We start from the raw sequence: 22,887 nt of genomic DNA on the forward strand, positions 1-22,887 counted from the left end.
GGCGACACGGGCAGGCTGTGAGCAGCAGTGACTCGGGAGCGCGGTTGAGGTAATCCGGGAAGGGATCCAGCGTTTCACGGAAGGGGGAAACGACAACCAACACGGAGACACAAGGGGAACATCCAACAACGCTCTGACAAAGACAAGAGAGAAACAGAGAGACTAAATAGGGTGAAGGTGATGAGTTGCAGCTGGTGCAGGTGATCAGCCACAGGTGCGTGATGAGCCAATCCCAGGCTCCGCCCTCACCTACATTCAACACGCACCCAAGAGTGAGACAGGGAATCCATGAACCGTGACAATTAGCCTGAAAACTTTGCAATGATTCTCCGGCTTAACATTATATTTAGCGCGCCGGGCTACTGTGTGTCTATAATCTACTCCTTGGACCTGGCACTAGCCTGAGATTCTGACCTGAGCCATTCATCAAAAACCACACATTTACTGAAACCTTATAACAGAAAGCCAGTCTTTCAAACATGATGGGTTTTATTAATATTATAAACACAGCCACTGCAACAATCCTTATGATGAAGGTCTTAATTTGCACACATTTTGTCTAAACAAAACTACAATACAAAACTAATAAATAAAGCTAAGACAGTTCTTTTTATAGCCTGTATACTGCATCATATGTAATAACTTGCATCAGTCAAAAAACCTCATGTATTTTCAGTTTGTTGAAGCAAACATAGGTGTTTTTGTTAATCCTGACGACATTTAACGTTGTGAATGGGGTCTCACACACACTGCTTGATTCAAGGCTGGTATTTCTTACCTTCAGTTTTATGTTTTGGGGAAGGAAAAAAAAATACACCATCTGTCCAAACTTTTAGGATAGGCATCAGATTTGCACAATCCATACGCACAGATTTGCATCGGCATGTTTCCCTCGCTCGAAAGCTTGACAGACCTTCCGTGCCTAGTTACGGTTGCTAAGCCACGATTGGCCTGTGGTGGTATTCGGGCGGGGCTTAGCGAAGGGTCAATTTGTACCGGTATTTAAACGTTAAACTTTACTTGTATTAACTACGGTTATAACAAATGTTTGGTAACATAAATAAAAGTATTGTGGCAAGCAGCGAGGTGAGGGACCGTGAGAGTGGGCCGGTGGAGTGATAATGAGCGGCAGCTGATCGCCATCGCCACACCGGTCTCGGCTCACGGCAGTGACGGGAGTATAATTGGAGGAGCATGGAAGACGAGAGAGGACTCGGCCTGGACTTTATGTTATGGTTTGTTTATGTTTTATTATGTGTGTGCGGGCAGTCGCCCGTGACGGGGCTATTATAAAGTTGTTGAACGTTTGCCGGTTCCCGCCTCCTTCCTTCCCATCTACAAACCCCGATACAAGCATATTTGCCCCGTTCACGCTCCGAGTCCGACTCCGGGAACGTCTGAAGATAGCAAAGCTGCGAGCATAGGATTGTGGGTGATTTGAGAACGCGAAGAGCGCGAAGGCTACTCATATGCATCCTTTCCTGTATATGACATATTTTTCGAACGAAGGACTCAGTCCTTGGTTGAATTCCGAGGATCCTCGACATTGGAACAGTCCTTCGTCGGATGTCGATGACGTAGCATCCTTAGAATTCTGGCTTCCGAGGATCCTTCCTTGACATTGAGAAATGCCTTATAAGTGCATTGTATCAAATGATTAATTAAAATGTTAGTACATAGTAGTTAAGACCACCTAATATAAAGTGGGTCCCAAGTATCTGATTCCAGAATTGGAATTGATTTTCTCTTCCCAACCCTAGACTTTATTGGCAACTCTGGAAATTCCTTCAAATGCTTGAAATGTTTTTCGGTTGCCATGGAGCTGCTGACAAAAACAGTGTTATCTGTCAAAGGCGAGAAGTGGCCTAAAACTTACAAAGGTGCTTCTTCGTTCAATAACAGCCATGTTTCTATCCATAATGCATATCAGTGCTGGAGTGCGCCGGTGAGAGCCACTTCATTGTGTCAGTCTGAAAGACGGTTGTCCTTTCTGCGTACTTGTTGACAGCGTGATAGGGACTAAATGAGTGGGTGAAAATCACACGCGTGGAAACCGTGTTAGCACTGCATGTGTTCTTCCTGGCGCCTTCACCTGTTCGTTGGTTCTTAACCTGAGAGCTGCTATTGTCTGCTGAGAGCCACCTGGGTTGCCATGGCAACTGCTCGTGCGCGAGATGATGGTGTGTGTGTATGTATGTGTGTGTGTGTGTGTGTGTGTGTGTGTGTGTGTGAGGTGTATTATGAAAGGAAGGAGAGATAGGGGCCTCACCTGAATGCTTGGCTGAATCTCTATAACTCGTCTCCAGCCTCTTTGCTCTCGGCAGCTGGACTAAAGCCAAGCACCTGGCATTCTTCAGCTGCGCGTGTGTGTGTGTGTGTGTGTGTGTGTGTGTGTGTGTGTGTGTGTGTGTGTGTGTGTGTGTGTGTGTGTGTGTGTGTGTGTGTGTGTGTGTGTGTGTGTGTGTGTGCTGAACCTTTCTTAAAACACATTACTTTTGCTTTTAATGTATACAAGTGCTACTGAGAGTGGGTTTTCCATCAATGAATCACTCTTTTAATGACTTCTCCGATGGAAAATGCTGGTTTTGAAACATGGTAGCTGGACTGTTGCTGGTCCAAAGCCGTGTATTAGCTGTTACCAAGATGATCTAGTGGGTTTAAACTAGCACTTGCTCATAGACCAGTCAGAAATGATTGCAATGTCCAAATGTAGACTATTCGCTGCATAAGGCTGATTTTAATGGGGTTTCCAACAATGTAAATATGGCATATTTTCTTGACTGATATGGAAGTGTATATTTACCCTGAAGTGCTGTATATCACGGGGTTGATTCGACTCTGTGATTTGATCGCCCACTCAATGGGTGCCAAGTCAATTCTCCATAGAAACCACTGTAAACATCTTGTTTAATGAGTCTTGTGATCCTGCTGATAATCTCCCCACACTCTATAATTCGACTGGGAGGCTATATTGTGTTTGCTTATTGTGTTCATGTTATATTGTGTTGATCTTTAATAACATTCTATTAATGTATCAGCTTTGATATTATGTAGTGTGTAATTTCTACACCTCTTACATCGCCAAATATAGTTCTTTTCAAACAGGTATTCTTCAGTCGTAAACACTTTCCCCATCTGTCATTGGTCGAAACAGGCTGATAGCCCCACCCCAAACTCTTGTCATTGGTTGAGTTGTTGCTATGTTGGGTTGATCAGATAAACAGCAATATTTGGAAAACTCCATAGATACAGTTAGAATAATTCAATACTATACGACAATTCACCATGACGTCACAACATTAATAAACGCTCTTCGGGGTGCAAAGCTAGTAAATCGATTGGGATTCAGACATAGTTAACATGATTATTGAGGGACTGATTAACTAATTCAGGAGATAGCAATACATGAAATGCCTAACCTTGCTCCAGTAGATGTAGCGCTAGTCTAATACCATAATTTTTAAATGAGCCTCAGCCTACCATTGAGTAGTTATTTTAGTGACTGTTGCTGTTTGACTTACAATATGTTAGGCTATGGTAGATGGTCTATTCCCCTGTTATCTAACTAAAAAAGGCTATGATGGTTTTCTGTTGCTCGGTCGGGGTCGGATCCGATGGCACAGACGTGAGCTTCTGACGGTCAAAAGGATAGCGTGCTGTAGACTAGCGCTACTCCGCTAACGTTAGGCATTCACTCAAACTAAACTCGCTGTGATGATGAAGCCAGTGTGGTTCATGCATCAATCATCCATCAGCCTACAACTATGTTCTGCTTTTCCTATTTCTTCCATTGCCATTCGATCAGTAGCCTACATGACACTAGAAGTTCAGTCTCTTCTACTTTTACTTCAGGCAGTGACTGGCAATGAGTTCGATCTTTAAAAGAGATCTAAAGTTTACTTATATTAGTCTTGAATTTCCCCAGCTGAAGATAATTATGCTCTGCTATGATTTTGTAGACGGACCGTTTTGAGAATACTTCTCTGTAGCGCCTCTTTTGACGACGTCCACTAGCTTTAGCCTCCTCACTCACAGGTTTTGCTGGATATATTTACTTTTTTCTGAAGGAAATCGATACAATCCTACATCTTTTGCTGTATATATGACGGCGCAACCCCAAACACAACACGTTTTCATCATAGTTTCAACTTTAATCAACAACAATGTTCTTAACTCTGTAAATGTTTACAGTAGCCGGCTGATCTCTTCAGTTTGTCAGTAGAAGCCGCTCGCGTTCTGCCACCCGGAAGTATCCTGGTGCCCATTGTTTACAAACATTCTGAAATGGTCTATATAGTATGCAAAAAATAGTATGCAAGCCGAGTAGTGTGTCCTAATTCACAGTGCCCATAAAACAGTATATAAAAAGTCCTCGGATGACCTACTTCATCCAGCGAGATTGTGAAATGTGCATTTGTTGGACACTTTACTATCCCATGAGGCCATAGGAGAGGATTTGTGAATGGCGGTCAAATCATCATAGGTCACATGACAATGACAATATGGCATACTTCTGAATTTCATTCATACTATGCAGAACATACTTTTTTCAACAGTCACTAAGAAAGTTTCAAACCAAATGTAGTACCGACTGCAAAGTATGAGATCTCAGACGCAGGAACGGTGTGAATATATGTTGGTGGAATTAACCTATGAGTTGCTCAGTTACAGTTGCATATTAAACAAGGACAGGGAGTATTTACTCTAAGTGCAATGTAAAAAGAGCAGTGTTTGCTTTGCAATAAGTGTAAATAGTAGTTAGATGCTATTTTTAATTATATATAGTCGCAGATACTATTTGCACCTCAGTGTTGTTGTACATTAAACGGTATGCAATAATAGCATAGTGTAAATGAGACAAATTCACCCCATTACACCGACCCCTTACCCTAAACACTTTATTATTGAACACACGTTAGACATTTTATTTCCACTTTGCAAATATTTTCTTCATTTTTGTTGAACATTAATGCCTTTCCTATCTGATTTGTGATGGGAAAGGGAGTAGAGTGAGCTCAGCAAAAGGTAAATTCGTATTTCATACACGGGTTGATTTGCGTCAAAACTGGCACACGCATTAACCCTTCACTATTACTAGTGTTGAAAATCTAGCTTTTTATGTCATTTTGTCTGGACCAATCAGACACCAGTGGGTGGAGTTAGTGTAAATAGCCTTTGCCAACAATTTTGCACTTGTAAATAGATCCTTCGATTAAACTGGGGGAAAGTATTTTAAATAAATACATTCTTCATCTTTAACTTGAATCAATATCTTTTTGCCTTTCCTTAATCTCTTTAGAAAGAAGAACAAGATGAATTAATATTGACCCCGGATGGAACGAGAGAGTTTATGACCTTTGAAATCCCTCTCAATGACTCGGGCTCGGCAGGGTTAGGGGTCAGCGTCAAGGGGAACAGATCTAAAGAGAGCCACGCTGACCTGGGTATTTTCGTCAAGTCTATAATCACTGGAGGAGCCGCCTGCAAGGTGAGGAACCGCAGACTTTGGCCGAGTTAGACGCATTCCTGGGTCAACATATTTTGTTGATCCTGGAACAACATTCCTGTCCAAAAATGTAGTATTAACCATATCCTTATCTCTAAATGATGGAGTATCCCATAATCCCTATCCCTAAACCTAACCCTGGTGGTAAGCCTAAACTTGACTGTAAACGTGTCCCTGAAATCTGATTGGTTGATTGGAATGTTGTTCCAGGATCAACAAAGATGTCAATCTAGGAACATGTTGCACTTGGTGAAATCACGTTCTGCCGGCTGTCTGATTGGCTGCATACATTCTTTATTCAAAGAAATCTGTTCTTGTGTGTGCAATCACAGGATGGGCGGCTGAGGATAAATGACCAGCTGATAGCAGTTAATGGAGAGTCTCTACTGGAAAAGACGAATCAGGAAGCGATGGAGACCCTCCGCAAGTCCATGTCCATCGAGGGCAACAAGAGAGGCATGATTCAGCTGATAGTAGCCCGACGGGTCGCAGGGAGAGGAGAGGTCAGTTACTCACTGTCTTTAGCATGAAAAATAATGTGAAATGCAATTGAATTGTCTTGCCCAGGAATCAGAGACAGAAAAAAACAATTGTTTCTAGCCCTTATGGTTCGAAAGTTATTAGCAGACATTTTGGACAGTTGGTGGTGCTAGAGGGATTGAGTTAGAGACTCCAAATCTGCTCCTCTATCTTGGTGCCAAATTTCATAACTTTTTACCATACGGTTCTATGGGTTGCCATTGATTCAAGAGCGAAAGATGAAGAAACAGAAGAAGAAGAACAGCAATGGATACAATAGGTATCTATGCATCTTTGGTGCTTGGCCCCAAAAAATGTAATGAAATACTATTTCAGTGTGTCAAAAAATACACTCTAAAGTTCAACTTTAGACAACAAACAAATGTAAATGTAAATGTAAATGTAACTAAATGCATTTGATATAAACCTAAACTCTAATACTTATTCATTTAATGTCAATTAATTAAAATGCAATTGTTACATTTAGTTTGCACTTAAATATATTATATAAAATAATTATTTTCTGTAATAATCTCTTTAATTTTGTGTACTATTTTTTTTATTGTGTTTTTGTTCATTTTGTTTTACTAGAAAAACGAAACACAAACAGAGCAACATTTGTTGAATTTATTTATTTAATTTATTCATTTACAATTTATTTTATTGTTTATTTTATTTTATTTACAATTATTCCCAAGTGTTGTCCTGTTTTGCTCATTATGGCAACGATAGCTATAAAGTTTAATTTTCAAACCTCAAGGCGTTCAAGAGATTCAATATCTGTGTCCTCTCATTTAAATGTTTTTGTTTTGATGCATTGCATGTGATTGGTGTGGAGGATAAAGAAAAAGTTTTTATAATATCTGATCAACATGGCTCGGAGGTTATCTGTCCCAAGTTTGGGGATGAAAGCTGAAGGATACAGTTGAAAAGTATGTTTTTGACAAAATTCAAAATGATGCAAAATCTAGCATAAATTGAAACATTGAACACTGCATGACTGAAGGAACCAGAACAGAGTTTTTTGATGGAGGATTTTGAGAGACCAAAATTCACCAAAATTGTCAGTCCGGTATTATTTAACGCAGACTTTAATGCAGCATACATAATAATAAACTACCAAACAATAGCTCAGTGGCGGGTCCTTAAAGGCTGATTATGGAAATGACTTTCTGCAGTTGTTCCTGCATTAGGATGAACGGTCAGAGTGACTGACAGACAGAGTTGAGTTGTGTGTGAAGACTGCAGAAAAAGTGAATTAAAGTGAGTAGTTCTTATCAGACAGACACAGGAGACAGAGACGGAGAGACAGAGAGAGAGAGAGAGAGAGAGAGAGAGAGTGACACCGGGGTGTGAGCGGCGGATTGCGATCGAAAGCAATTTGACCGCTGAAATGCTCATGCTGATTTGCACTGATAACAGATGGCAGTATGAAATATCAAATATCAACTTCAAATGCCATCTTTTCCATCCCCCCTCTTTCCCAAATGCAATCCATTGGATGTGTGTTTGTGTTTCTTTTCTCTTTTTTTTTTTTTTTGCTCGCACAGAGTCATAACATCTGAAAGCGTAATCTAACACTTATCTTTCTAAAGAATATACGACTGACACTTTGAAGCTGTAGCGTTAGGAGGAGATGAAATTCAGAATGATAACTGCTTATGGAAATGAGATGACTGCAGTCTGTGACCGGATCATTCCCAGAGGAAAACCATATTCCTCAGAACTTGCTGTTTCATAGCTCAGGGGACTTAACAGAGTCCTCCTTTATAAGTATCAGCTTTTTCTTAAGATGTCTTGGGAGAAATACAAATAGACTGTAGCAACTGTTGGCTTACGGTACGAGTGTAGAGCTATAAAATGAAAGTGGATACTATAACTTCGATTATTTGCCTTTTGGAAATATTCAATGTGAAATGTTTGAGTTCATGATGCTGAAACTCTAGAGGAAAAGCTGGTATCAAACAGATAACAGTCTTTTTGATCAATTCTTTTAAAGATTTATTAAAAGACCCGTTCCACGAGAGTCAGCTCCGTAAACACTGTGAGGACGTCGACCCTTTGATCACACGCAGAGTGTGAAGTGTTTCGTAATCCACCGATACATTCAAATCAGCTTTCACACTGTGACCCGAGAGCGACTAGATCAGCGCTGGTCATATATCTCAAGTGTTTTCAACCACCCTCTGTTTATTTTATTTGTCATTTATATTTAAATACACGAACACTAGCGTTCTAAAATGTAGGGTCGGCCAGAATTATTATTATATTATGTTTTTGAAAAAAGTCTCTTCTGCTTACTAAAGCTACATTTATTTGACAGTAATTTTGTGTAAAATTATTATAACCTAAAATAAATCAACCTAAAACACTTGGTCCTGGTCAAGACAATCTCCTGAACTCCAAACTGAATGTCAGAATGGGAAAGGTGATTTAAGCAATTTTGAGCGTGGCATGGTTTTTGGTGCCAGACGGGCCAGTCTGAGTATTTGTGGAAAATTCAGTTGATTGGACATGATTTGAAAAGGCACACACTTGTCTATATAAGGTCCCACAGCTAACAGTGCATGTCAGAACACAAATCAAGCCATGAAGTCCAAGGAATTTTCTGTAGACCTCAGACTCAGGACTCTATCGAAGTACATATCTGGGGAAGGGTACAGAAACATTTCTGCAGCATTGAAGGTCTGAGCACAGTTGCGTCCATCATCCGTAAATTAAATAAGTTTGCAACCACCAGGACTCTTACAAGAGCTGCCTTCCGACCAAACTGAGTGATCAGGGGAGAAAGGCCTTAGTCATGGAGGTGGCCAAAAACCTGATGGTCACTCTGACAGAGCTCCAGCATTTCTCTGTGGAGAGACGCGAGCTTTCCAGATGAATAACCATCTCTGCAGCACTCCACCAATCCAGCCTGTATGGTAGAGTGGCCAGACAGAAGCCACTCTTCACTGAAAGGTTGCCTGGAGTTTGCCAAAGGCACCTGAAGGACTGAGAAACAACTATTTGGCCTGAATGACAAGCGTCATATCTGGAGGAAACTGTGCACCGCTCATCACCTGGCCAATACCATTCCTACAGTGAAGCATCGTGGTGGCAGCATCATGCTGTGGGGATGTTTTTCAGCGGCAGGAACTGGGAGACAAGTCAGGATCGATGGAAAGCTGAATGCAGCAATGTAGAGAGACATCCATGATGAAAACCAGCTCTGGAGCGCTCTAGACCTCAGACTGGGGCGAAGGTTCATCTTCCAACAGGACAACGACCCTAAGCACACAGCCAAGATAACAAAGGAGTGGCTATGGGACAACTCTGTGAATGTCCTTGAGTCAGAGCCCATACTTGAACCTGATTGAACATCTCTGGAGAGATCTGAAGATGGCTTTGCACTGACGCTCCCCATCCAACCTGATGGAGCTTGAGAGTCCTGCAAGAAGAATGGGAGAAACTGCCCACAAATAGGTGTGCCAAGCTTGTAGCATTATTCTCAAAAAGACCTGTAATTGTTGCCAAAGGTGCCTCAGCAAAGTATCAAGCAAAGGCTGTGGAAACTTGCATTTTGTGTGTGTTTTTTTTAAATAATTTTTTATAAATTTGCAAATATTTCAAACAAATTTCGTTCACTTTGTCATTTGAGGTATTGTTTGTAGAATTGAGAAAAATTTTTATGAATTTAATCCATTTTGAAATAAGGCTGTAACATGTGGAAAAAGTGAAGTGTTGTAAATCTTGATCACCCGTTTATTCAGCCATCATGCTTTGGGAAAAACAACAACAATAACACTGCCGGGGACTTCATAATAAGAGTTCCCTTTTCCTTTTGGTGAAAGGTCATGTGCAATCTTAAACAATATTCAGCACAGAGGTAAACATACAGTTTGCATGAATACATTTTTTAATGTCTTAAACTTAACAGTAAATACTTTCTGGATGCATTGCAAACTTGCTTTTTATATAGTCCGAGTTGCTTGATATAAACTTGAAAAAGCATGAAAAATGCAACTGTGAGATATAAATGACAATTCCCTTGTTATTTTTGTTTACTCCATGGCAGAAACAAGCGTCCATGTCATTGAGACTACAACATATCACATGACAGTGACATTTCATGCAAAAAATATATTTATTACATTATATATAGTGTTTGTTTTTGCATGCATGCAGTGAAGACAGCACTGTAGAAAGTCATGTTGTCTATTTATAGTCTTTGTGTTACTTTCTGCACCCAGTCAAAGAAAAAAAAATAGATGTCTTGTCGTCATTCACGGGTGTACACACAGAAACCCCCTGAAACATGTAGTGGGCCACAGCAGACACACCGCTGAGCTCAAATCAGCCTTCATTAGTGACTGTGTGGAGTTGATCTCTGCCGCTTGCTGCTGGTGCTTTGAGAGCAGCAGACTCCCGCTGAGATCCTGTCCCATCCATCCTCTCCCGCTCTTCCCATCCGAGGTCACCCGTCGCCTTCCGGAACGCCCCGGCTGAAGGTCGCTCTTATCTGTCTGTCAAATGACGATGAGGATGGTTGCTTTCATCATTTTCATCAACTTTAGAGCATAGCCAGACCCCCACTGTGGTCCAACATACACTACAAATTGCCCTTTGATACGGCTTTCAGAGCGAGAGGGGAAGCTAAAATAAGAAAAAAAGACAGATGGAGAGAGTAGTGGAAGTGGAAAGAAGAGGAGAGTGATGGGTAGGGAGAGTTTGCAGGGGCACTGAAGAAAATCAAGGATTGTGTGCTGGGGGACGGCGGCCCTGCTCTCTGTGACAGGCGGCAGTTTGCTATTGTCATACAGCAAATCCAGGAAAACAGAGGCCAGCATTAAAATGAATAAGATCCATCACTTTCCACTGGCCTGGCTTCACCGTGTGTGTGTGTGTGTGTGTGTGTGTGTGTGTGTGTGTGTGTGTGTGTGTGTGTGTGTGTGTGTGTGTGTGTGTGTGTGTGTGTGTGTGTGTGTGTGTGTGTGTGTGTGTGTGTGTGTGTGTGTGTGTGTGTGTGAGGGAGAAAAGGAACTGGCCGTACACTGTCAATCTGAAACTCTGTTCAAAAACATAGCAAGCAAGTGTCCTTGCTGTCTAGCCCAGCATGATCTCATTAGTAATAGCAGGTGTGTGTCGGTGAAGTGTGCTTCTAGTACTGTGTGTTTGCCTAGACACTAAAATGCATGCATTTTATAAATCAACATTTTTTTTTTGAAAATTAGCTCGTTGATTCTTATTGTAATGCATTAAAAAAAATGTCCCAGTAGAACATAAGCTTATGAAACAGTCATAACTTAGTATGTTTAAACTAAAACCATATTGTGTCTGATCAGTAACTTTTCATGAGTGAATGTATAATTTTGTTAAAGTTTTGACCTTGTTTTTTTTCAATGTTACATTTACCACCCTTTTTTATTAAATAAATAAATAAATCCAAGACCTAGAGCAAAAACCAGTGTGTATTCACCGATCAGGCATAACATTATGACCGCTGACAGGTGAAGTGAATAACACTGATGATCTCTTCATCACGGCTCCTGTTAGTGGGTGGGATATATTAGGCAGCAAGTGAACATTTTGTCCTCAAAGTTGATGTGTTAGAAGCAGAAAAGATGGTCAAGCGTGAGGATTTGAGCGTGACGGCTAGACGACTGGGTCAGAGCATCTCCAAAACTGCAGCTCTTGTGGGCTGTTCCCGGTCTGCAGTGGTCAGTATCTATCAAAAGTGCTCCAAGGAAGGACCAGTGGAGAACCGGCCACAGGGTCATGGGCGGCCAAGGCTCATTGATGCACGTGGGGAGCGAAGGCTGGCCCGTGGGGTCCGATCAAACAGACGAGCTACTGGAGCTCAAACTGCTCCAGAAGTTAATGCTGGTTCTGATAGAAAGCTGTCAGAATACACAGAGCAGCTCAGTTTGTTGCGTATGGGGCGGCATAGCTGCTGACCAGTCAGAGTGACCTCTGACCCCTGACCCCGTCGAAGCACCAACAGTGGCACGTGAGCATCAGGACTGGACCACGGAGCAATGGAAGAAGGTGGCCTGGTCTGAGGAATCACGTGTTCTCTTACATCACATGGATGGCCGGGTGTGTGTGTGTGGCTTACCTGGGGAACACATGGCCCCAGGATGCACTATGGGAAGAAGGCGAGCCGGCGGAGGCAGTGTGATGCTTTGGGCAATGTTCTGCTGGGAAACCTTGGGTCCTCCATAAAATACATACGCTGCAAATATACATTCGGAAGGCAGCGTCATATTTGGAAATGTCTTCTTAAATTGGTAAAGCACACTCTTCTTACTGAAGGCTCGTTTGGCTTGTAGAGGGAAAAGGCCTGACATGGGGAGAGTGACCTGATTTTGTCACAATTACAGTAGATTCAGAGTCTCAAACTGTAAATGGAGGGTTTAATAATCAGCCACTGACTTGAGTGAAACTCTTTCAAGCTGAGGATCTCAAATATCTCAGACTGCCGTTGGTAACTGAAGCAGCGATGCACTTCATAAGGGATCGTCTTGACCCAGATAATGATGTAATGGATTATTGGTCATTGGTTTTCTTCTTCCGTTCAATAATTGAGGCTGAGCTTCAGAGAGGCGGCGATTCCAATCGATGGCTTTTCGTTTCTATTAATATAAGGTCATATGTTCTCAGGCAATTAAAATCTTGCAGTCGTTTGAGTTCAATTCATTTCTTAAAATGCTTAACATTATTTTTTGGCACTGAGTTTTCCTGTAGAAGTACAAAAATGAGGCTTCAATGTTTTATTACACTAAAGTTTTTATTATAAAATGTTATGGTATAAGATTATCAAAGTTCAACAGACCGCTCAAAGACAGCCTCTGAGGATTGTGGGTAATTGCAAGCGTATGTTGCTCCTCATAAAGGTTGGCTTATGAGCCTATCAGCACTGGATTAATAAAATGAGAAATTAATACATTTCCCCGGATCGGCTGTGTCAATTAGTTTTCCACACCTCTAGTGTGCTGTTAAACCGGCTTGTGTTCGTCTGCGACGTCGAGGTGTCATTACGGTTGAAGTGTTTGAGACTGAAGTAGGAATGACCTTTGAAACTTCTGTATGTTTAGATAAACTACATTCAAATAAAAGGCAATTTTCCTACCCTGATTTTTAGCGTCTGATTTGAATGCTCTGTCTGAAGGGGTGTGTCTGTGAGACTTCATTGTAAACGCCCACTGCTGTGATTGGCTGCTGTGAGACTTCAGTGTAAACGCCCACTGCTGTGATTGGCTGCTGTGAGACTTCACTGTAAACGCCCACTGCTGTGATTGGCTGCTGTGAAACTTCAGTGTAAACACCCACTGCTGTGATAGGCTGCTGTGAGACTTCAGTGTAAACGTCCACTGCTGTGATTGGCTGCTGTGAGTCTTCAGTGTAAACGCCCACTGCTGTGATTGGCTGCTGTGAGTCTTCAGTGTAAACGCCCACTGCTGTCATTGGCTGACATTTTTGCATAGGAAATAAGTATTACATGTGAAACTCTCTCAAAAACTTTCAGCTTGTTTTTACTATTACAGCTCTCAAGATTACCTTATTATGAAAAGTGCTGATTACAGCATATTCTCTATGGCATTATATTGAGATGGTGGTATGAAAGGTTGCAGTGATGATGATAGTAGCCGATCACAGACATGTTGAGTCATGAGTGTTGGAATGTGGGGGACAAGACCGACCCACTTTTACCATCTGTAATTATGTTAACTTACCCCTAAACCAATAAACACTTCATTATTAAACACACGTTAGACACTTTATTTCCACTAATATTTCCACACAATATTTCCGAAAATATTTTCTTAATTTTTATTGAAAATAAATACCTTTTCGATCTGATATTTGATAGGAAAAGGGAGTAGAGTGAGTTTGGCAAAAGGTTGATTCGATCCTCGGGTCGATTTGCATCAAAACTTTCTGCCATGTGTCTTACCCCTACACTCTAACTGATATGGTGAGTTATGTAATTGTGTCTGGCCCAACCAGAAGTTTAGTAAATTATGTGGACTATTTGCACTTAATGGACGCTTTTTTCGGGGGTACCCACCCACACCAGAAATCACTGGTCTCAGATCAGGAATTAGAATTAACACAGTTACAGACATGTTGTGGCATTGCTGTTCAGTCCATATTGTCTGTTTGCAAAGCCTGGACCAAAATTGCGACTGATTTCCCAAAGAATCCACAGTGAAATGAAGCGAATACAAATAAATAATGCTCAACTGAGACATTCACATAGTCCAGTGATCCTGTATCGACCTTCTCTCCTCAACATCTTACTAACAGTCCAGGGGGCGGGGCTAAAGTGATGATGATGATGATGATGATGATGATGATGATGATGATGATGATGATGATGATAATGACGTGAATGGGGGGGGGGCTATAGTGATGATGATGATGATGATGATGATGATGATGATGATGATGAAGTGGGTGGGGGTAAAGTGATGATGATAATGATGATGATGAAGTAGGCGTTGATCTTCTTCTTCAGAGGCGGTCTTTCACCATCTATGACAGGGTCATTCCACAACAAGTTGTTCTCTGGGCTAGGTTACAATAAAGGCTGTTTTTGGACTAACAAGGAAATGTTCAGTTCTGAAACTTACAGGATATTTTTATAGTATGATGACCTGTTATATGTCAAACGCTCAAGGAATTTGAGGAATTTGATTTCTCAATCCATGACCCCTTTAAGGATTTGTGAATATTGTGTCAAGAAAAAAATAAAGTAAGAATTTAAAAATTAATATAAGTGTAAACATAATGAAATAGACCCCCCCCCACACACACACACACACACACACACATGACTCTAAGTGTGAATTTGCATATAAAACATGCATCATCATCACTATCATGCATATTCATGAACCATGTCTAAAGAACTGTGAGTAGCCCTCAGGTCCGCTTTTTCATTCACAGTTTCTTTGATTTCTCTTTGCTGAAAAAAAAAAAAGAAAATATCCTCAAAGTTATTCCACAGTATGCTGGGAGTCCCTTAGGGAACTAATAAATGCACAGACTGTCCTCGCTCAGAGATGATCTGTTCTTTGAAAGTAATGCATTTGCATCAAGCCAAAAATGTCAATGTAGTTTGATGTTTTACGAAATTAATATGTAAGCTGTAGTTGGAAGTGTTTTTCATTTTCTTCTACAGTACTTGTTCAGATTATGTGAACTTTGTAGATTTGTCTCAGATGAGGTGTAAATTAATCTGGAAGATATTTGATGTAATTTGAGCTAAATGCCAAGAGAGAAGAAATATAATATACCGCAGCATCTAAAACCTGTTTTACACTATTTGAACAAGAGGCGAGTAAGCAAAGTAGCAGCGGATCTGTAACACAAATGTACTATTCAATTTTTTTTATTATAAATAATTTATTTGTGCATATCATAATTTATATCCCTCATAATCTTAAATCAAAGTAGCTTCCCCTCTATTTGTTATTCATTGATGATGAGGACGGGGCAACCTGTCACTCGCATGAGATCCACAACCATCCAATCAACACCCCATTGACGAAATCAAGCTCCGCCCTACACTTTTTTTTTTCTCATTCGAAAAAAAAAAACAAGAAAAAAAAAGAAAAAAAAATGCATCAAGACAAAGTATACTTGTATGAAGATGCAATTTATACTGGAGTGAATGTTTAAATATCTTATGCAGTGTTGCTTCTAAAGTAAATATATTTTGTTTCAAGGGTTTTTATATATTTTAATTGCACTAGTCTTTTCTTCTAGTTCTAGTTTCTTCTATTGTGACATATACACTATGTTGCCAAAAGTATTTTGCCCCTCTAAATCACTGAATTCAGGCTCATCCAAGTCTTACATCACCAAGAGCAATGCAAAGCGTGGGATGCAGTGGAGTAAAGCAGCCACTGGACTCTAGAGCAGTGAGACGTGTTCTCTGAGCGACCAATCACGCTTCAGTCTGACAATCCCATGGACGAGTCCGGGTTTGGCGGTCACCAGGAGAACAGGACTTGCCTGACTGCATTTTGCCAAGTGTAAAGTTTAGTGGAGGGTGGGTTATGGGTTGGGTTGCTTTTCAGGAGCTGGGCTTGACCCCTTAGTTCCAGTGAAAGGAACTCTTAATGCTTCAGCAAACCAAGACATTTTGGACAATTTCATGCTCCCAACTTTGTGTGAACAGTTTGTGATGGCCCTTTCCTGTCCCAACATGACTGCGCTCCAGTGCACAAAGCGTCGGTCCATAAAGACATGGATGAGGAGTTTGGTGTGGAGGAACTGGACTGGCCTGCACAGAGTCCTGAGCTCAAGCCGATAGAACAGCTTTGGGATGAATTAGAGCGGAGACTGAGAGCCAGGCCTTCTCGTCCAACATCAGTGCCTGACCTCACAAATGAGCTTCTAGAAGAATGGGCAAACATCCCCATAAACACACTCCTAAACCTTGAGGAAAGCCTTCCCAGAAGAGCTGGAGCAGTTCATGTGCATGCAAAGGCAGAAGTCCCAAAACTTTTGGCAATTTAGTGTATCTGACTGAAATGGCTTCTCAAATGAGAAAAAAATTATAGTAATTGAGGTCATTGTTTTGTCTTTTTACGGGATTTCCCAAAAAAAAAAAAAATCCATTTTAAAACGCATCAAATAATATTTTGTGCTGTGTCAGTTCTGACACCTAATAATGTGAGTGCCAAAATAAATATTCCTATTTAATGAATGGTGTGAAACAGGAAATGTCAGACTCTAATTCATTAGTATTCTTGCCAAAGTATGTCCCGTTTACGAAGAGTGGTGCATCTGGATTTTTACTATAAAGAGTGCCTCCTGTGCATAAAAACAACCCATGTGGTTTGTGTCCACATGACGTTTATGAAAGCTGACATCAGGAAGGAAGTGCCACGCTGGCTACAGAAAACTGTCCTGCTGAAATGAGGGTCTGATCGATTGTGTCTTGAGAGAGCTATCAATCAGCCTGACTGGTAAATTATGGTTTTATTAGCGTTGAGCCAGACTGCCGCTCCACGGGGCGAAGCGGGGCATGATGGGACGCATCCACATACGCCAAGCAATAAGAGAAGGACTCCTGGATCTGTACTTCATTAGTTTATTTACTCTCTGATGGACCTTTGTGACATGAACTCACGATGACTTTCTGATGTCATGTCACTGTGACTGGGATTCAAGAGGATGACAGAAGCACCATGGGAAATGTAGTTTTGCACCACAAAGAAACTGCAAATAGGAATGAGAGGGTATGTGTACGAGGCAGTCTTGTTTGACTGGAGGCATCTGGGGAGCAGAAGCCCAGCTCAGAATGAAGACGCTCTCTCTAATCCACTTACAGCTCAGGAGGGAAACTCAATTGGTGCACCTGAGAAAGTAATTGATTGAATCAAAGGGCAGCGCGCTGAGCCACAGTGGCATTGTGCAGATTGGGTGTCACGACAGCCACTCAATCGGACTCACTCACACTTCACTCACAGTTGTGTACCGAAGAGATCAGTGGGGCTTTCATTTGGGCTTGACAGCTAATATTAGTCTGCCGTATACTAAAGTATTTGAATGCAATTCAATACATTTTTTAAGGCATTTCCACACCGATTATTTAGTCGCAAATAAATCACACGTCAAATATTGGCTGAGAAATTACCCGCAAAAGATCATTATTGAATTAAATGAGAAAAGTATTACAAAACATTACAAAAAGTAGCTCTTAAAAGAAATATTTGATTTGATTCAACATAGAATTTAATACGCATTAACTTTTAGGCTACAAGGTTTTATTTTTTTGTAAACTTTTTTAATCAAAATCACATTTGCACTCATGCTTTTCAGAACAAAATCAGCACTCCTGTGATATTGCTTAACTATATCATGAGACAAGAACTCATAATGCCCATATTTATATAATTAACACATTCAAAAACCATCGCTCCCAGGTGAAGCATGTCATTACACTAAGGTTAACCAATCACAACAAATGTCATTTACATTAAAAAAAGGCTTAAAGGTACAGTAGCAAAAATCTGCCTTTTTAATGCTAAGGGTCTTTCGGAGCGTCAAAAAATTGCGTTGGAATGATTTTCGGTGCAAGAAACCTTGACCAACTCTGTATTATAATACAACACTTCAAATGTGTAAAATGTGGCTCTTTTAACTTAAGCAGTTATACCCGTTCAGTGCCCTTACTTTCACCAGTGAGAGAATTAATTCACCCATTATGGAGACGCATAATAAACTGTCACTGGCTCAAAAGCACAGTATTCACAGGGTAAATCTGAGCAGTTCGACCCACAGCTGCACAGCCTCGGGCGCTTGTAGCCGTCATAATCCACTTGAAAAATAGACTGAAAATATGTGGGAGAGGACAACAGATCTGCCATAGAAAGGGGCTCATTGCCTCTCTGTAGGGCCGAGCAAATGAATGGCGAGAGAATGGGATTGGAGAGATGCGATAGAGAGGGCTAATGAGTCTGTCTGGGTCTCTGGAGAGAGCTGCATGTGACAGCTTAAGACCTGTAATTACAGGCCGAGAGCGGGAGAGGGGACGCGGGATTAAGACCTCATAAACAGCATCAGGAGCCCAGCGCATCTGGAAGTGTGTGTGTGTGTGTGTGTGTGTGTGTGTGTGTGTGTGTGTGTGTGTGTGTGTGTGTGTGTGTTATAGAACGGATTAGAACTACTGTATGATGCTACTATATTGGCAAGGAGATCTTTTCTCTTATCCAAGGTCAGAAAGGATTTTCTCAAACGTGTTCTAATGTAAAATGTGAATATATGGTTGTGGATTACAGTGATTTTATCTTGGCTAAGGCAGCCAGTGTTCAGTTGTTGCATTTATTCATAACTAGATTTTTAGTATTTTTTTCCTGAAGGAAATACAAGCGGTGTTCGGTCAATGCTAAGGTATTTTGAGTAGTTGCAACCAGGCTTTTGGGCCTTTCAGAAATGAATTGAGAATGTCTTTAATTCAATTACATGTTGACTGAGGGATTTTATTCAAAACTGCAGTTTTAGTTTGAATATCAGTAGAATTCAAATTAACATTAATTAATAAAAAATAAAAAAAATAAAAACTTTTTGGATGAATGATGGATGGATGGATGGATGGATGGATGGATGGATGGATGGATGGATGGATGGATGGATGGATGGATGGATCGATCGATTTATGGGCAGAATGGAACGTTGGGTGGGTGGATGAATGGATAAAAGTGGATGGATGATGGATGGATGGATGGGCAGAATGGAACGATGGATGGATGGGCAGAATGGAACGATGGATGGATGGAACGATGAATGGATGGGCAGAACGGAACAGTGGATGGATGGATGAATGGATAAAAGTGGATGGATGATGGATGGATGGGCAGAATGGAACGATGGATGGATGGATGGATGGATGGGCAGAACGGAACAGTGGATGGATGGATGGATGGATAAAAGTGGATGGATGATGGATGGATGGATGGATGGATGGGCAGAACGGAACAATGGATGGATGGAATGATGGATGGATGGATGGATGGATGGATGGATGGGCAGAATGGAACGATGGATGAATGGATAAAAGTGGATAGATGGATGGATTGATGGGCAGAACGGAATGATGGATGAATGAATGATAAAAGTGGATGGATGGATGGATGGATGGATGAATGATAAAAGTGGATGGATGAATGGATAAAAAAAGATGGATGGATGGATGGATGGATGGATGGATGGATGGATGGATGGATGGATGGATGGATGGATGGATGGATAGATGGATGGATGGATAACGATGGATGGATGGATAGATGGATGGATGGATGGATGGATGGATGGATGGATGGATGGATGGATGGATGGATAGATGGACAGTCAATGACAGTCTCGTAAGATGTCCGCCTGAAGAGAGTTTAATCCTCATGGCTAATCCTGTTTGAGAGAGCAGTAGGTCAGGGGAGGTCACGACTGGAGGAGGCAGAATAAATGGGTTTGTAATAACTCTCTCCTGGGCCGCTAAATATCTGTCTCCCACCAGCACATCCGTTCATCCTGTCGCTCTATTTTCTTTAAGAAACACGTTCCTTTATTAAAAACTCATCTCTTTTTTTAATCTCCCTCTCGTTGTCACGACCGTCAGATTTCAACAAAGGTTCATAAAACAAATCCTGGTTTTGTAAAGAAAAGCTCATTGGGAAGAGTCAGGCTGAGCGGTTTATTGTTGAGCTGCCCGTGGCACTTGCGTCAGATGAAGTTGTAATTGCGTTGACCCCTTCTGAGCGTCAGTAAACGTGTGTTTTTCAGGCCTAGTGAGATAAGTCAGCAGCTCCAGACTTCATTAAACATCTCATCTATATTAAACAGTCTAGAGATTCCCCACCGCAGCGTCACAGACGTGTGATGGTCATCCTGCAGCCCAGTCTCGCTTGGACATCAATCAATCAATCAATCAATCAACTTTATTTATATAGCGCTTTTACAATCACGATTGTGTCAAAGCAGCTTCACAGTGTTAAACAGGATAATATTGCGACAAAATTAGATTTGGCTGTACAGTCGTACTGGAGAAAACAGTGATGTTATCAGCTTATTTTAATTTATCATATAGCAACAATGTTGGCAGATCAGTATTTAAGTTTATAAAATTAAATAAGACCTAATTTATACATTTTATTTGTATAATAAGTTGAATAACTTTAATCATATTTTTAGTGTCCCCAACTGAGCAAGCCAAGCCAAAGGCGACAGTGGCAAGGAACCAAAACTCCATCAGGGCATGATGGAGAAAAATAAACCTTGGGAGAAACCAGACTCAGTCGGGGTGCCAGTTCTCCTCTGGCCTATTAACACACCGTGTAAGATTATTATTCTGGCAACCTTACAGGTCAGAAATCATATTAGATTGGAATATTCCAAATTTCAGGGTATCACGGAAGAGACAGATTTATTTGGAAATAAATGATGCGATGGCGCGTCGATTACACAAGAGTATGAATACATGAAAGATCGAAATTATTGCGCCGAAGACGGGTTTTGAGCATGTCGTGCCAGTGAGGCAAATTCGGAGGAGACACATCAGTCTTATACCTCCAAAGCCCTCCAAATTTAAGCTTATCAAACCAACAGCTCCAGTAGTAATAAAAAGATTCATCATGGATGCTAGCCTGGTTAAAACCAGAGCATTCTCAGTAGTAACCGAGTTATGGTCTGGCCAAGCTTTATAGACAAATCATTTCCAAAGGGCCGTCACCAACGGACGACGACGTAGCAGAGCGACGGAGAAACATCTGAGACCGCAGTTATGTGTGAGCTCCAGGAAGATGGTGCAATGGATTCTGACGACTTTTGCCATTTTTGTAAAATAAATATGATAATAGCTGGTGTCCGCCGCCACTCCATCAACATTTTGGCAAAATTTGGAAACCCTAACAGCATGTTAGACCGACTGAAACATCTCAGATTGACGGTTGAACAGAAAACATCGAGCTCTGGTTGCATTCGCCCGCGCTGTAAGGCATTTGTATTGCGATTAGAACGCCATTTGCAATATTTTGAAAATAAAATAACATTGAGCAGTATTTTGGAAAACTGTTTCTCACAAACTTTACTTAAATTCAGTCATTTCAGATGTGTTAGAACATTTTCAGACTTGAGCATAGTTACGCTGGTATGTATTTACATTTATTTATTTATTTTTACCATTTTTACATGACTAAACATAACTAGTGTGAGGAAATAAGCACAGAAAGCCCAAATCCAGAGGTGTGTGTGTGTATGTGTGTGTGTGTGTGTGTGTGTGTGTGTGTGTGTGTGTGTGTGTGTGTGTGTGTGTGTGTGTGTATGATCACACTCCTCATCCTCCTCATCAAAGTAGCCGGTGTAATGTTAATCCACATCTGGTAGCCGAGTGTTGTTCTTTGCTCAGGTTTTAACGAAAAAGAAAAGTTTAAATCGCTTAAAACAGACGCGCTGGCTGATTCAAACGAGTGATGTTCGACGTCCATCTTAGTAATGTACAAAATCTGCTTCACCGACGCTGCGCCTTCGTCATCGTGTAAATCCCCAACGTTTCTGATTGAATGAGCTCTTTGCCGGACTATCTTGCAGAGCAAATCTAAATTTGCCGGAAGTGGTCAGGCCACATGGATGCAGGAAGTAGGTAGTGCAATGATGCATTCACAAAACACCTTCCCATAGTTCCCTTGAGGCCTGTCTCCAGGTTCAGAGAGCTGGATCCAAACACAGTGACATGTGGCTCGTGCTCGTCCCAGTAGATAAGACCGCAGGTGGTGAGATGAGTGAGGAAGTGTTGCCGACCCTTATTCTCAACACAGCCCTCCTCATTCAGGAGAAGTGCCTTTGGGAGGAAGTGTAACCTTCTCACGATCCCCATGGGAAAGCGCGTGACACTGAGGACTTGATATGAGACCACACTCACCGACGGTCCAATCAAACGAGCACAGTGACCCCGCTGGTGCCGGGGGACGAGACGCATGTCCAAGAGCTTCAGGAAATCCTTTCATTTGACTTCTGGTTTTGAGTTCTGACATTTGCGCTTAAAGCAAGATGCTTTAAAATTTTATTTGACTTTTTCATGCATTTGACAAAAACATTACCTTTTAATTCATTCACTTTTATTTTACTTTTTGATTTTGTGGTTTGTTTTGTTGTTATAAGTTTTGTTGTGAATAATTTGTTTTGTTGAGACAAAATTGACAATTGACACAAAAAAAAACCTGTTCTATTGGAATTTTATTTTATTTTTTACATTTTAGGCTTGCGTCTGACAATTGCGCTTGAAGCAAGAAAATGTGTTGTGTATAACATTTTATTTTTATTTTGTTTTACCAAATTTTGTGACAATTGCACTTAAAGCAAATTATATATTTTTTTAA

At 41.1% G+C, this 22,887-nt stretch overlaps 1 protein-coding gene across 3 annotated transcripts in view; it reads left to right on the plus strand.

The window, feature by feature from the left end:
- Positions 1-22,887, plus strand: part of pard3aa (par-3 family cell polarity regulator alpha, a) — a 623,737-nt gene that overhangs the window by 355,395 nt on the left and 245,455 nt on the right. For all 3 annotated transcript variants that reach the window (XM_067434978.1, XM_067434980.1, XM_067434979.1), the window contains exons 12-13: positions 5,300-5,488; positions 5,839-6,009. In XM_067434978.1, the coding sequence (XP_067291079.1) occupies positions 5,300-5,488; positions 5,839-6,009 (360 nt within the window). The remainder of the gene's footprint in view (positions 1-5,299; positions 5,489-5,838; positions 6,010-22,887) is intronic.

The sequence above is a fragment of the Pseudorasbora parva genome, chromosome 24 (assembly GCF_024679245.1).
Source record: "Pseudorasbora parva isolate DD20220531a chromosome 24, ASM2467924v1, whole genome shotgun sequence".
NCBI classification, from domain to species: Eukaryota; Metazoa; Chordata; class Actinopteri; order Cypriniformes; family Gobionidae; genus Pseudorasbora; species Pseudorasbora parva.